This window comes from Tiliqua scincoides, chromosome 8 (genome assembly GCF_035046505.1).
Source record: "Tiliqua scincoides isolate rTilSci1 chromosome 8, rTilSci1.hap2, whole genome shotgun sequence".
In the NCBI taxonomy this organism is placed as follows: Eukaryota; Metazoa; Chordata; class Lepidosauria; order Squamata; family Scincidae; genus Tiliqua; species Tiliqua scincoides.
This window is the reverse complement of record NC_089828.1, coordinates 26,823,570-26,837,982: the sequence shown is the minus strand read 5'-3', so window position 1 is coordinate 26,837,982 and position 14,413 is coordinate 26,823,570. Positions and strand designations below refer to the sequence as shown.

General features: G+C 41.3%; 1 protein-coding gene across 1 annotated transcript in view; it reads right to left on the bottom strand.

Moving 5' to 3' along the window:
- USP3 (ubiquitin specific peptidase 3) overlaps window positions 1–14,413 on the bottom strand; it is a 48,626-nt gene that overhangs the window by 21,092 nt on the left and 13,121 nt on the right. Inside the window, exons 2-4 of the mRNA XM_066636264.1 lie at window positions 5,389–5,449; window positions 4,591–4,722; window positions 623–706 (exon numbers count right to left, since the gene is read on the bottom strand). Of these exons, the coding sequence (XP_066492361.1) occupies window positions 623–706; window positions 4,591–4,722; window positions 5,389–5,449 (277 nt within the window). The remainder of the gene's footprint in view (window positions 1–622; window positions 707–4,590; window positions 4,723–5,388; window positions 5,450–14,413) is intronic.

Sequence of the window (14,413 nt, the reverse complement as noted above, 5' to 3'; positions counted from 1 at the left end):
CATATAGTCCAACATTCCATTTCCCACAATGGCCAACCAGATGTCTCCAAGAAGCACACAAGTAGGGAATGAAGGCAACAGCCTGGTCCTGCCATTCCTCCCCCAACCTGTGCATTTAGTGGCATACTGCCTCTCAACTTGGAGATTCCATATAGCCATCATAATTTAGAGGTATTTGTTTCCGGTGAGTAAGACAGCCTAAGTCTTACTCAATGGGCTTACTTCTGAGTAAACACAATGGGCTTACCTCTGAGTAAAATAAGAAACACCGTTTCAACACCTCTAATCATAGCTAAAAGCTATTTGACAGGCGTGTCCCCTGTGAACCGGTACACATTTTGGTGCCCAAACCCATAAACAATCGGTTGTTTGGCACCATGAAGGTGGTGCAGTGAAAGACAGATCCACCCAAACAGATATAACCAAATGTGAAATTTTCCCATGGTGGCCTAACTAAAATGATTAAGGACTACACAATGCAATGTCCTCATGCAACTCTCAGTCATACTGTTTTCCATATCCATTAACAGTGAGAGGACTGGGCACATATGCGTGGAGGTGGGGGACACAGGCACAGTTTCGCACACAAGTCCACTATCAGAAGAAGGAGTATATAGCTTACTTTTCCAAATTTTGTAGGTGTTCTCGAACTTTCTGCACCAGGCCCAACTTGGTATCATTGACAACAAAGTCATCACAGCGATAACTGCAGAGAAAAGTATACATGAATCAGGAAACCGGCATGTTTCTTCACTGCACTTATGTTAAGCTGATATTTATGTATTTGTTCAGTTGTACAGCAAAATATTATATACTGCTTAAAGAATTTACCCTCATTTCAGATAAAGGGCTGCAGAAAAAATTCCAGTCTGAACAAGCTATTTTGAAGTATAGCAGAGTAGAAGGAAATATTTAAGGCTGCTGCTCCTACAGAATAGATCTGTACCTCAAGTGTGCATCCTCCCAGGTATCCTGGCCACTGTACAGTTCTCTACATTTCTAAATGCAAGAGACATCTCAGCGAATAGTCAATACTGACATACAGCTGTGGAAGAGACCTGCCCAACTTACGATAACAGAAGAGTGATATTGTGGTTAGCACTTCAACCTTTCTTAACTACAGGAGCATAACCACGTCTTACAGTCATTTAAGAGGCTTGTCCTTTTAAACTTTCACTGCCTTACATGATCATACCATGAACAGTTTTCTGCAATTCTGCACACACTGAGTTTTGAACACAAGCAGGGAACTGTCTGGCAACCAGCAATGTAATCATGGGAGCATTAGTTTCTGCAGGATGAATAAATCAAGTTTCTAGGACTCGGGGCTGAAGATAACTTAGAAACAGATTAAAACCTCTGAGGTCAAGAATATTTATGCAAAATAAAGCACACTCGTGTAATTCCATTTAATCTGAGCACAGAACTTGAGTGCTACTTGATACAGAATTTTTTTGCATTTAAAAATTTTTCTTCCACCATGAAAACTTTGCTGAATATAAGCATAATTTCAGCTGTTTTCATATCAATGTACAATATTTTGCATTGTTTACAGAAGGCCTTAATTTTAAAACTAAACATTAAACATTTTAGTGAACCACAAATACAGCAGTGGCAATACTGAAAAGCAACATCCTGCTACTTATTAGTTTAATGTTTTTGGCACCGTAGCTGTGCAACCCATGACTAACATAACAGCAATTCTGCTTTTGTTTCTCCTCATAGTGCTCACTTCCCCATGATTACACCACCAACACACAGAGAACCACCCCTAGCTTCCCAGCAAAGGAAGGAATGATTAAATATGAGACGGCCCCCAACAAGCCAGCAAACACAGTTCCTGCTTGAAAGTGCAAATGCCACAACTACATGGTGGGGTGGAAGGCTTAGGAGAAGCCAGGAAGTAACTGCATGCAAAATCACAGGAGATGGCAGTACTACAAAGCAGTTATTAAATGGAAAGCCAGGTGGCTTCCTGCCAAAGGAGGACAAGAGAAATGCACTTGTATGCATACAAGCTGAAAACCTGACTAGGAGATTCAGCTGAAAATCTTTTTTAAAAGAAGGTACACACAGACCAAAAAGGGAGTGACATTTGTTAAATGTATTTTGGGTCATTCACAGCATGGAATTTCAACAGCACTACATGACATTCAGCACAAAAGCACCAATTGACAAGCTAAGATTACAAATAAGCCAAAGTGATTTTAGAAAACAGACTTCAACAATTCTTCCTCTTTGCAATTAAAGTAAATTGCAATTGTAAATTATAAATGCATGAAAACTGCAATCTTTTTGCAAGAGATTACATCAGATGCTGCATACCATCAGTATGTTGCCTATTTACAATAGTATCTTGGTTTTAAGACCTTGCATCTTATGATTCCTATGTGGGCCAAAAATAGCTGTAAGTATAGTATACAGCGCATGGCCTGTAGAACGTTCAAAGTTTTGATGGACCCCTTCTACAACAGCTACACAAAATCTAGAAATGCCTCTACCCTTACAAAAACAAGTACTCCATTCTGGCTAACTCTCAATACTTGCTCACTCCTTCCACACCAGCAGCAGGCATTTTGTTTAACTCTGTAAGATCAGATCAGACAATATGAGTTGGAGGACTGAGGTTATATTGTACACAGAAGTAACATCGCAAAAATATGTAACAGAGCTCTCGCTAACTGGTAAAGTATGGAACTCCTGCATACCCCTTCAAATGTGTAGCCAGAGCCTCTTTGGGTTGGCTTTTCAAGGCCAAGGTTAAACAAATAATTTTGTTAAACAATTTTAATCTGGTACAATACAGACCACACAAGGACAAATAATTAACCGAGTGTGTTTAGCTTAGTGAATGGGGCACAGGAAGCCTCTAGCATGGGGAAGAGGGAAACTGTGTTTAGTTCACAAACCAGGCTTAAAACATGGAAATGAGACTGGAGAGACACAAAATGGGAGGCAAATGCCCAAGAGTCTGGGTAGATGGGGGATGTGGGACCCTGTTGCAAGGGACTTCACTTTAAAAAAACACCCAAAACTTGAAAACCTCTACTTTAGGCTCAACTTACATTCTACTAGCTAGGAGCAACCAAGTTAGAAGCAGCAGGTAATGTGCACAATTCTGCCCATGTAGTCCGGGCAAAATATATCATTCTGTATCAGTTCAGCAACCCCCCCTTACCAACAACAGAGTGGTTATCACTAGCATGTGTAGCTACATAATCCACCATAACCCCTTAGTTGGGAGATACATAGATTGCCCAGAGAGGTATGGAAATAGTTACAGAGACAGTGATCCTTTGTCCCTGTTTCTGTTTGCAAGCATTTAAACAAGTTGGTTCACTCCCTACTAAAATTCTCACAATACTTTTTTGGCATGGTTAGACACTACAAGGATGAGGTCAGGATCATGTACTCCCTACTCCCCCTGCACACAGAGCAACAGGATACTGGCTGGTTTTCAAGCAAATCATCCATTATATCAACAATGACAAACTATAGTTTGTGGTTGCCTTGCAACCTAAGTTTGAACTATCCTGCTTTGATCTCCCAAAGTCTTTGTTAATTTAACTTTATATAAAACTTTGCAGATCAACTTGTCTGAGTTCACCTTTGCAACTTGAGGTTAAGGGTGGGGAAAGTTAAATGAGATGGATAAAATTATTGAACTCTGGTAAGGGTTACTATTTTTGTTATATGCCACCCTATCTCGAAGGCTCAGGGCAAGTAAGTATAAACAGCAAACAAACTGTTTAACCTGTGCATTGTAGTAGCTAAGAGAATGAGCCATAAACCAAGAAGCCCCTAATTTAACTTTTTCAGTATGTTGCCTTATCTTAAGCCACTACTGGAAATACAAGAGTTCTTGATTTAAATTTATATTCTGACCTTCCTTTAAGCAATTTAGGATGCTCTCCTCTCCCACCCCAATTTATCCTCACAACAGTCCTGTCTGTTAGGTTAGGTCAGCAGTTCCCAAAGGGTGCATCATGATGCCCTGAGGCATTGTGAGTTGCCCCTCTGCCTGGCAGGAAGACACAGCGCAAGCCACTGAACAACAGCAGGAGGCTCAGCATAATATGTAGTACTGCAGTGCACAAAAATAATGCACTGAGAAAAACCGTCTATTTTGCGGCTTGCGACACCCTTTTATGGTGGTGACATCACTGCTCAACACATTTAGCGTCATCACCACTTCCTTCTGGGCTTCGAGGGTGCCAAAGGCCGATTAAGTCTGGGAAGGGCTGGTTAAGTTTGAAAGATATTGACTAGCCCAAGGTCATCCAGTGAGATTTATGGCTGAGCACTGTGAACACTCAAAATGCACAATATAAATGCTGTTATCTTCAGGCACCAAGCAAAGACTTGGCTATTTCACCAAGTATTTGGGACTAGGTGATCTTTTGTGTTTCTTCTTGTTCTGATGATGGCTTAATTAGTTTGCTCTTAAAAGGGAGATCTGGCTTTTACTGCTGTTTGCAACTGTTTTAATTAATTATAAAATTATTGTGTGTCACTGAATGGCAGGATAAGATACAAGCAGCAGTTTTTCAAAAATAAAACAGTAACTGAAATGCTGCAAAATCAACTTACCAGTATGTACTGTAACTACTGCAATCCATGCACACCGTATGTTGAACCTTTTCTTGCTTTTCTGTTTTTTTGTGGTTAACTAGAGGAACCTGGGCATCTTCATAATGTTTCTTTGCATGGCCATTTACATATCTTAAAGGAAAAACACAGACACAAAGGTGAGATCACAGGAGCCTTCTCTCAAGAGTGACAAGCAGAAATGCAAGTTCAGCCAATGCAATAGGCAGGTTATCTGGCCCTACTGTTCCTGCCCAGAAATGCCAGAAATCCCTACTATTTATGCCACTTTTCACAGCTATGCAGCAAGCTGGCCACTCACACTTTACATAAGAACATAAGAACAGCCCCACTGGATCAGGCCATAGGCCCATCTAGTCCAGCTTCCCGTATCTCACAGCGGCCCACCAAATGCCCCAGGGAGCACACCAGATAACAAGAGACCTCATCCTGTTGCCCTCCCTTGCATCTGGCATTCTGACATAACCCATTTCTAAAATCAGGAGGTTGTGCATACACATCATGGCTTGTACCCCATAATGGATTTTTCCTCCAGAAACTTGTCCAATCCCCTTTTAAAGGCGTCTAGGCTAGACGCCATCACCACATCCTGTGGCAAGGAGTTCCACAGACCGACCACACGCTGAGTAAAGAAATATTTTCTTTTGTCTGTCCTAACCCGCCCAACACTCAATTTTAGTGGATGTCCTTTAAAATGGATGTCCACTTTAAAATCAAAGTGGGGAGATTACAAGGAAACTCAGTTCCTTGCATTCTGCCCAATGAAGATTCTGTACTCACCTGCCACAGTGAACACCTGAACAAGTCAGGCAGACCCAAGGACTTTTGTTGGATCGACACACTATCAGATGAAAAAAAAAGCAGAAGAAAACTGTCATTAAACAGGCAGTCATGGGGTTACCTGAACAACACATATTACTCTAGTTCAACAGCAACGTATTAAATCAACATTCTTCACAAAGTTACTTCTACAGCATTAACAGTTCCAAGGCAGATAGCCCCAGCAGAATAAGGTGGAATCAGGCAACACAGGAGTGAATGGTGAGTGGATGTCAAATACGCTAGAGCAGAGATTTTCAACCTTTTTCATCTCATGGCACACTAGCAAGGCAAAAGAATGGTCAAGGCACACCACCAGTTTTTGGACAACTGACAAGATACACTGTGCTGCCCATGGGGGGCTCACATCTCCCTATGGCAGTACTAATAAATGACCTTCTCCCAAATTCCCACAGCACACCTGGGGACCATTCATGGCACACCAGTGTGCCACAGCACAATGGTTGAAAATGGCTGCGCCAGAGAACAGATGCACGGTATAATTTAAACATTACATTTTCCATCACAGTGAAATATACATCCTCTTCAGGTAATTGAAGGACTCCAATTTGACTTTACAAGTGCCCTAATACAGGGGCGGTTAGAAGAATCTAGATAGACCATTACCCTTGAGACTCTTGTAAAAAATGGTCATGATATGATCCAACAAGGTACTTATGTTCTTTAGCAGGACTGCAGACTTGGGATCACTCAACACAGATTCGTTATCCCTTGAGAGACCCAAAGTGTACACTCTTGGTTTGAAAAAAGGAGACCACACATGACTGAAGGTAACCCACCACTATGCTAGTAAGTGCAAAAGCTCCCTGCACTTGAATCTTCAGGTGTTCTCATCTCAGTCACATCCCAGAGCTAGTTTATTACACTTTTCTGAAATCCATTGTCAACACAGGTGGTACAGCACTTGGCTTCCACACAAAACAAAGGCACATACAGTAAGCAAGTTCATATTATTTGCTTTGCCACAATATTATTGCAACTACCTATAGGAACCCAGAGGAAGAATTTACCCTTTCTACACCAAGAGTGAGACTGGAAATCAGATTTTCTCCATTTGTATAATTTTCACCCCCAACCTCCTAGGAAGTCAACAAACTACTGCACTCCACATATATATATATATATATGATACCAGGTATAACATTAAACCTATTTGAAGAGATTTGAGTAGTTGTTCAGAAGTTGTTCACAAGTTACAAAATGCAACCATTTACTTCGAATGTTTACAGCCTTTTAATTATTATTATTATTATTACCAGTATTTATATACTGTTTTTCAATGAAAAGTTCACAAAGCAGTTTACAGAGAAAATCAAATAACTAATGGTTACCTGTCCCAAAAGGGCTCACAATCTAAAAAGATACAAAAGAACACCAGCCACTAGAAAAGCCACTGCTGGGGTGAGGAGGGCCAGTTATTCTGCTCCTGCTAAATAAAAGAGGAGTTCCCACTTGAAAAGGTGCCTCTTACCCATTTAGCAGGAGATTTAAAAGCAGTCAGCATACTTTTACAGCATCTGAAGGCTAAAATATTAGAAGACAGAGCTACACACAACAATAAATCCTGGAAAAACCAGACTTCTGTAATACACCACAGAGAACAAGTCAGTAAGAGTTAATGGCTGCAAATTTCACATTAGTCTATGGCTTGCACCACCCATTGTCTAAACATATTACCACATTATAGGTGGCCACCGTTCAAAGGTTTGTTAACATTCACTACCTGAATTAAAATGTACACAGTGAAAACAGAAAACACATAGGTGAGAAAGTATACAGAATCATGGTTAGAGCAGCTTAGTGCCTGGAGGAAGAGCCACAAACATAACTGTAGTTTGTCAATTCACATGACATCACATTGAACTATATCTAAACATCTTTAACTTGACAGTTTCAAAACTGAGTCTATATATAATCAGACTTTAAAAATACCATAAAGCCCTCATCTAGACATTAACTTGGATGTGTATTAGAAGACCTTTGTGCAACTGACATTCAAGAGAAACACATACTGAAGCTGCTCTGCCAACTTTAAAAGAAGGGTCAACAAAAACAATCACCTATGGTTTTGTTTGGTTATATTTTTAGAATGACCTCAAGTATTTTGAAAAAAATGTCATATAGGAGAGATGAGGCCAAAGAGAATCTGTGATGCCATAAGGCAGCCTGCAATGAGTCATATGCCTCTTTTCATCAGCATCCTGTTAACTTGACAACATGGAAACCATATTTTCCATTGCATAACAGCTGAGAGAACACTGCTGTTTACAACTGAGGTCCTTTAAAGAGGCTGCAATGTTCATTTACGTACACGCCAGCCAAAGCATTCCTCGCAAAGAATTATCTGTTTCTAAGAACAGAACATATCACTCTAACACACTTAGCATTCATAGATGCTGCATTTCAGGTGTTCAAATCACTTCTTATACATTATCCTAGTAATCCTAAGAAACCACTATAATGTTAGCCTGTATTACCCCCTTATTGAAGTTACAGACACCAAGGCAGAGATACTATCATACCTAAGGCCACCTGGTGAATTCAGCTGAAGAGATTTGAACCGTGTTTCCTAGATTATACCTGAAACTCTCATAAGTTCTTTACAGGCTACTTTTCCAGAGTTCAAAACAGCCTATAAATTAACATGTAAAAACAAACACAATTCAAAACAAACAACCACCACCCCATAAAAACAGACAATACATTATCCCTCGAGATAATCTGGGGAGGCTCTCTGATGTGCATTCCAAACTGGGGCAATATTACATGATCCTGAGATGTTATGATGCAAGACCGAGATATATAGAAGTACTGAAATGAAGTGAAAAAATCTACACCTCAAAAGTCCCAACCTGAACTACCTGTATGAAGAATGTAAGTACTGACACTGATGAGACCTTACTGTGGTCTCAAGACCATAGGTTGGCATCAGAGCCAAGACTGTAGCTACCAAGACTTGAGCTATCAAGGCTTTTTGCTGCCTGGCAAAATTAGGTACCCAAACATAATCCCAAGTACCAAGGTATTTGTCAATATCAGCCTGAAACTGAGAAATGTAGTTCAGTGTCAAAGCTTGGAATGGTTGTCATGTCAGAGAGAGGGAACAAAGTTTTCAACCATCTATATTGAAGAAGCTTAATGAGAAGACTACTCACTTGGTATCAAGGCGAAAACTGCTTAGGAACTAGGTACTGAGCTAGGTAGCCAGGTACTGAAGCTAAAGTACATACCAAGGTGTTGAAACCCTCTGTACCAAAGGAAGGTACGAAGACCATAGTGCAGCAGTTCCCAAACTTACTGCAGTCACTGTCCGTTCCTATGGTGCTCTGCCATAGTGGAGCCATTGCACAAGATTTCACTAGAATCATAAGATTTTGCATTATCTTGGCCCAGTGAGGTGGGAAGAAGGGCTGCCAGGGACATCCCATGGTGCTACTGTAAGTGTACCACAGTGCCCTGGGGTGCCGTACCATAGTGCACTGTTGACATCTGGGCCACTGGTAACATGAGACAAACATACTGAGGAATGACCTATGTACCAAGGTTCTGAGTTGCCCATTTCAAAAAGCTAAGTATGGGTCCTGAGGCTGAAGGTATCTATGAAATTAAAACCAGATATCAAGGTGAAAGCTAAGGTGCCAAGGTGTTGAACTGTACCATCTCAGACAACTAGCCAAGCACAGAGTTCAGCAGAAGTGTACTGTTGCTGAAACCTGTCATCAACATGGGGAGTTGAAACAAACACCACTGGTTGTGTTGAGCAAGGGAGCCAGAATCCCTGCTGGAATTAAATCTATTTAGAACACTTCGATCCGGAAGATTTACACAGGCATGAACTATCCATATCTCAGTCTCCTAGACAAAGTAAGCCAAGGTAAAAACAAATTTGTCTCTTCCCTTATCTTAGTAGAGTCTTGATTCATAACTTGAAGGAAGCTAGCAAGGATGTTGGTGGTGGAAAAACAGACAATCTCTCCCAGTCTCCCAGACAGTCTGGGAGTGGTAAACCTCACTGTGGGGGGAAAGAAGGTGAGCACCCACTCCTACAGTGCAGATTCCACGCAAAGCTAACAATTATTTCATATTCATTTCAGGAGTCCCTTACAATAGGCACCAAAGTCCATGGTGTGGATTCCTGAAAAACACAGTAGACAGGAGCCATGCCTTTTTACATTAGTTTTCTCTCCTTTTAAAAACTGACAGGGCCTGACATCAAGAGATAAGTAAAACTACATACTGAAGAGCCTCCATTCCAGAATTGTGTCCCACAATCAAAAACGAACTGCATGCTCAAGGGAGTGGGCATTCTCTCTGTCCTCAATATGCAGTGTGTGCATGGGGTCTCTTCACTAGAATGAGGCAGAATGCTCAAAACACCTCCAGAAGCTTCCAAGGTTCTGTGCATGTACAGAACTCCATAACAAGTAATTGCACAGAGACCACAAAGAAGAATTAACCTGTATGCACACCTACATCAATGCTCAAAGATTCCATTCAATCAGAGTAACCCTAAACCTAGTCTCTACTACGCTCACCGAGGATTCAAGATGATGCGTGCATCACTTTAGTTTTCATAGTCATGCACGGGACGAGCATGGGAAGGAGACAAACTGGGAAAAGGTCCTTACAAAGGAGCTGAGTCAAGAGACCTGTGGGGTTGCCCAGAGCAGCTTTAAACAGCAGCACTTCTAAACAGAATCTAATACACTAGATGACTGCCTTAGCAAATCATCTGATGTTTCTTCCCCTCAGGAAAGAGTACAGATTTTTAAAAATACAGATACTGTATTGGCAGGTGAGACAACTAAAGGTACACTGACTATTTCAAATGAGCCCGTTCTTCACCTTCTACTCCCTTTCTGCAGTGCTTCTTAACTGTGTTACTCTACCATTGCTCTTCCTTTTAGGAAACAGTCAACATGATATTGTGGTCCCAAGTACGTAGCTCTTTTAAAATACATCTATCCCACTTTCTCTTCCCCAGTCCACTGGGAGCTTATACAGATGACTTACACAGAATTTCTTTTTCCAGACACTGTATTACTAGAATACAAAAGGGCATGTCTCCCTGACTTGGTATCCTCCTCACGGAGTAGCTGATGTTTCTGTTGAGTGTCACAGTTCAGTTTAAAAGGCACTAGCAGGTAGAGGTGGCAATACAGGCAGGCCCCCATGTCTGCAAAAGATCCAGGGTCCCCCATGGATACAAAAACCGCAGCTACCAAATCCATGGATACGGGGGGGGGGGGCACCCATACTGACTCTTCATCTTTCTGGTTTTTCTTTATGCACTTAGCATATGTGGTGTCACAGCAACTCAGTCAGTAGCTAGGGGCACAAACAGATAGGTCAGTGGCAGTGAGGTTCTAAGCCTGTTAGATCAGTTATCCTCAATGGGAGCTTTATGGCCCTAGGACATTTGATGGGGACTACAAACTGAAAATAATAAATGACTATGTTTATGTTATATCCTTGTTTGACAGGGGCCACAGAACCTGAGAAGAGCTCCAAAGGGGAGCCCCAAACAGGGGCGTGTGTGAGAATTGCTGTATTAGATAACTCATTACTAATTTGTGTGACCAATATAGTTCCTCCTCCACTCTCCCATATCTGCCACATATACAAAATTAACAAGACTATCTTCTGTAACTGTAGAGACTAAACACGATCTGTTAACATGAAGAATAATGTCTACTGAAATGGGTAGGTGCACTTATGTAACAGAACCAAGGAAATATTTAAAAGCCAAGCCAATTTAATGGTGCAGTTGTTTACAATTTTATTTTAAACGCTTCCTTAAAAGAATGATCAAATTGCTTTTGCTCTAATCCACACCAGTTTGAAACCCAATGACATCCAGCTAAGTATACACATGCCCAATAAAGAACTGTTTTCAATTCAGTAATGAAGATGTTATCAGTACAGGCCAGCAAGAGTAAAGCAAGTGGTTCTGCATTTATAGGAGGAAAGTGCAAGCTTGGACTGCAGCCACAAACCCCTCCTTAAGCAACCTAAAGCACACTGCCAACTTAAACACCTAAGTGGTAATACTGGGTTTCAAGAGTTTCCTTGATGCCACAAATCCAAAGCCAGAAGCACTACATGAATGCTCATTTGTAGCTCTCAATGTATGCAATAGAACTGAATTTCTTTAAAAAGACTTCCTTTACTGGAGCAATTACTTTGAGTTCAATGAACTGAAAACAGTATTTGAAAATTCCAGTGATCTAAACAAACAAAAATACATATCTGCTACTTGCCAGTAAAATTGACCAGGTGTGAAGAAAATCTGACAGGCAGGATATGCTTGCGACTTTCTGTCTTGTAGCTCTACCAGTTTTATTTTTGTCAAGTTCAATGCACACAATGCTAAAACTTCATTATGAAGAAGGGTCAACCACTTTTAATACCGTACTGCTCTCCACATTACATAGCACAAACATATCACAGAACAATGTAAAAATGGCTATCAAAAAACCAGGTAGGCAGAATTAAGGCAGTATGATGCCAAATCAAATAAGGAACATGTCAAGTCTGCACAAGGAGAGTGCTACCTAGCTGAGTGAGTTTGATTATGCCTGTTTGGTTAAGAAAAACAATGTTCAAGAGAGGGCTACCACAAACACTAGAGACAAACACTAACCTTTAACCACTGCAAATTGTTAACTAGAGAGCTAAGTTTGTTAACTAGAGAGCACAACATCAAACCATGGTTTGTGCAAATGACTAACATATGATGCGTATTCCAAATGTACAGGTGAACCATGGTTCTTTGGTTTTCCTTTTCCTGGGAAACCCTTGTCCACAAAGCTGTCACTGTCCATGATCTGTCCCTCCACCAATCCTTCCAGCTCTTTACTGTCAACAAAACTTGTTTCTTCCCTCCCTCATGTGACACTGCCCTCTTCTGTCCTGTGACACTGCCATACAGCTCACCTGGAAGGTTGTGGTGGTGGAGTTGGTCTTTCTCCAGGCTACTTTCAACCACAGCACACCCCTCCATCATATTGCCTTCCTATCTTTGAAGCTCCTTCTGTACGGTCTCCTCTGCATCTCCACATAACTGTTTTGTGTTGCCCATCTGGTTCTCTCACTACCTTCATAACCAACCTTGATGCTTGGCTCACCTTCTTCCCCTCCAAAAACAGACAACGTGCTCTTTGGCAGTTTTGACATTCACATTGCTAATTCTACAGAATTAGCTGTTTCCTGGCTCCTGCCTCTGGCCTTGTCCAAAGATCTCCATCTCTGGATTACCTTTCCCACAGCCACTCCCTCAATTTCATCTTAAGTGAGTACTGTTCTATCTAACTTTTCTGCAGTAAAATACCTCATCTGCTCACCAGTTTATCTCCTTCAATATCACATATAGTCGACACTCATCCCACTCAGCTTCCAGTACCTTCAATGATCCTGATCCAGTTATTTTCTCTGAAAATTTGTTGTCTCCTCAGTCACCTCTGCAGATCACAGGACATTCATGCTGACACTTCTACATGCAGCAATAAAGTATTGAGCAAAGCAACAGGAACTCATCAAATGCCCAACTGGAGCACAAGCTGTGAAACACACAACTAACTGCACTGCCATCCTGGTACCATGTCCTAAGCTGTGTGCAAAGATTCTAGCAAAGTCACGGCAAGTCATTTTCAAAGGACCAGAACAAAATTTTAAATTGCCATAGTGCCTAGCATCCAACAACTTTCAGCCTCAAAATCTATACATTGAATCAATACCAAGATGGCAAACCAAGAATCAGGAGCTTCCTCACAGTGATCAAATTTTTTGTTTGGGTAGTTTAAATCTCCTGGACAACTTTCAGATAAGCACTAAATCCTCTAAAACGTGGGCCAGTTTTCAACCATAGGAGTCAAGATGGGTGGGTTTATAACCCAATAAATGTTCTATACTACAAATGAAGGCCTTGCTACCAGTTAAGACAGTGTTTCTCAAAGTTTGTCCTCTGCCATACACATGGTCCACCTATTCAAAGTATCAGCAGAAGTAACTGGCGAAGACATCACTGGCAGTTACTTCTGGGTTGGGAGGCCAGACGCAATGTGACAAACACCAGTAAGCGGCTCAGGGTGAACAGGAGGGCTTTTTTGAGCGCAGAAAACCATGCTTTGGAGCTCTGTCTACCAAGCTGAGACTCCTACTGCTGTTTGTTTTATCACATTCCCGGTCTTGCTGCTGGGTGGCAGGTGTTCAGGGTCCCTCAAGTACCACCAGACACCATTTCAAGTATCACTGGTGGCACCCGTACAACTGGTTGAGAAACACACAGTTAGGAGATTAAAGAGGAAGCAGACTGAGAAAAGTAGATACAGTGCTAAGATGATTTCAGCCTTGGGTGGCCTACTTTTTTAATTTTTTAAAACTAAAATCCACATGATTAGCTGATGCAATTTAGAAATTTACAAAGCAATACTTGGTTCTCTCAACTGTTTAAGGCATTACTTATTGTGTTAATGATACATGCTTAAGACTGAAGTTTGCTAATTCACAGCAAAGATTCACCAAGTCTTGCACTATTTGCAAGAGTCCCAGCTGCCACAGGGCGGTTCATCAGAAACCCAGTGGACCACAGACTAATACGCAGAGCTGAGGTTCCAACAATTTCCTTCTTCGTGGCGCTCCTACAGTTCCCAATAAAGTTGTCAAAGCACTCCTACATTTCCACTGCTGTGTTTCCCTTTGACATTTAAACTACCCCTTGGTGCCTCTTCAAGTTTGCAGAAGTGCCCAGGGGCGTGGTTTACGAACCACAGACACAGAGGGTTGTTCTGCTCTAAACATTTTAGTGGTGAAGACAACTGGCTAAGAAGACATATTTTTAAAAATACACAGGAAGGGAAGATCTTTGTTTTTCATTACCAATGGACAATGAGAACAAAAAAACCATAAGAAAAAAAGTGGAGCATTCAAGTCTGTACCTGGCCTTTTATGCTGAACCCATTTTCAG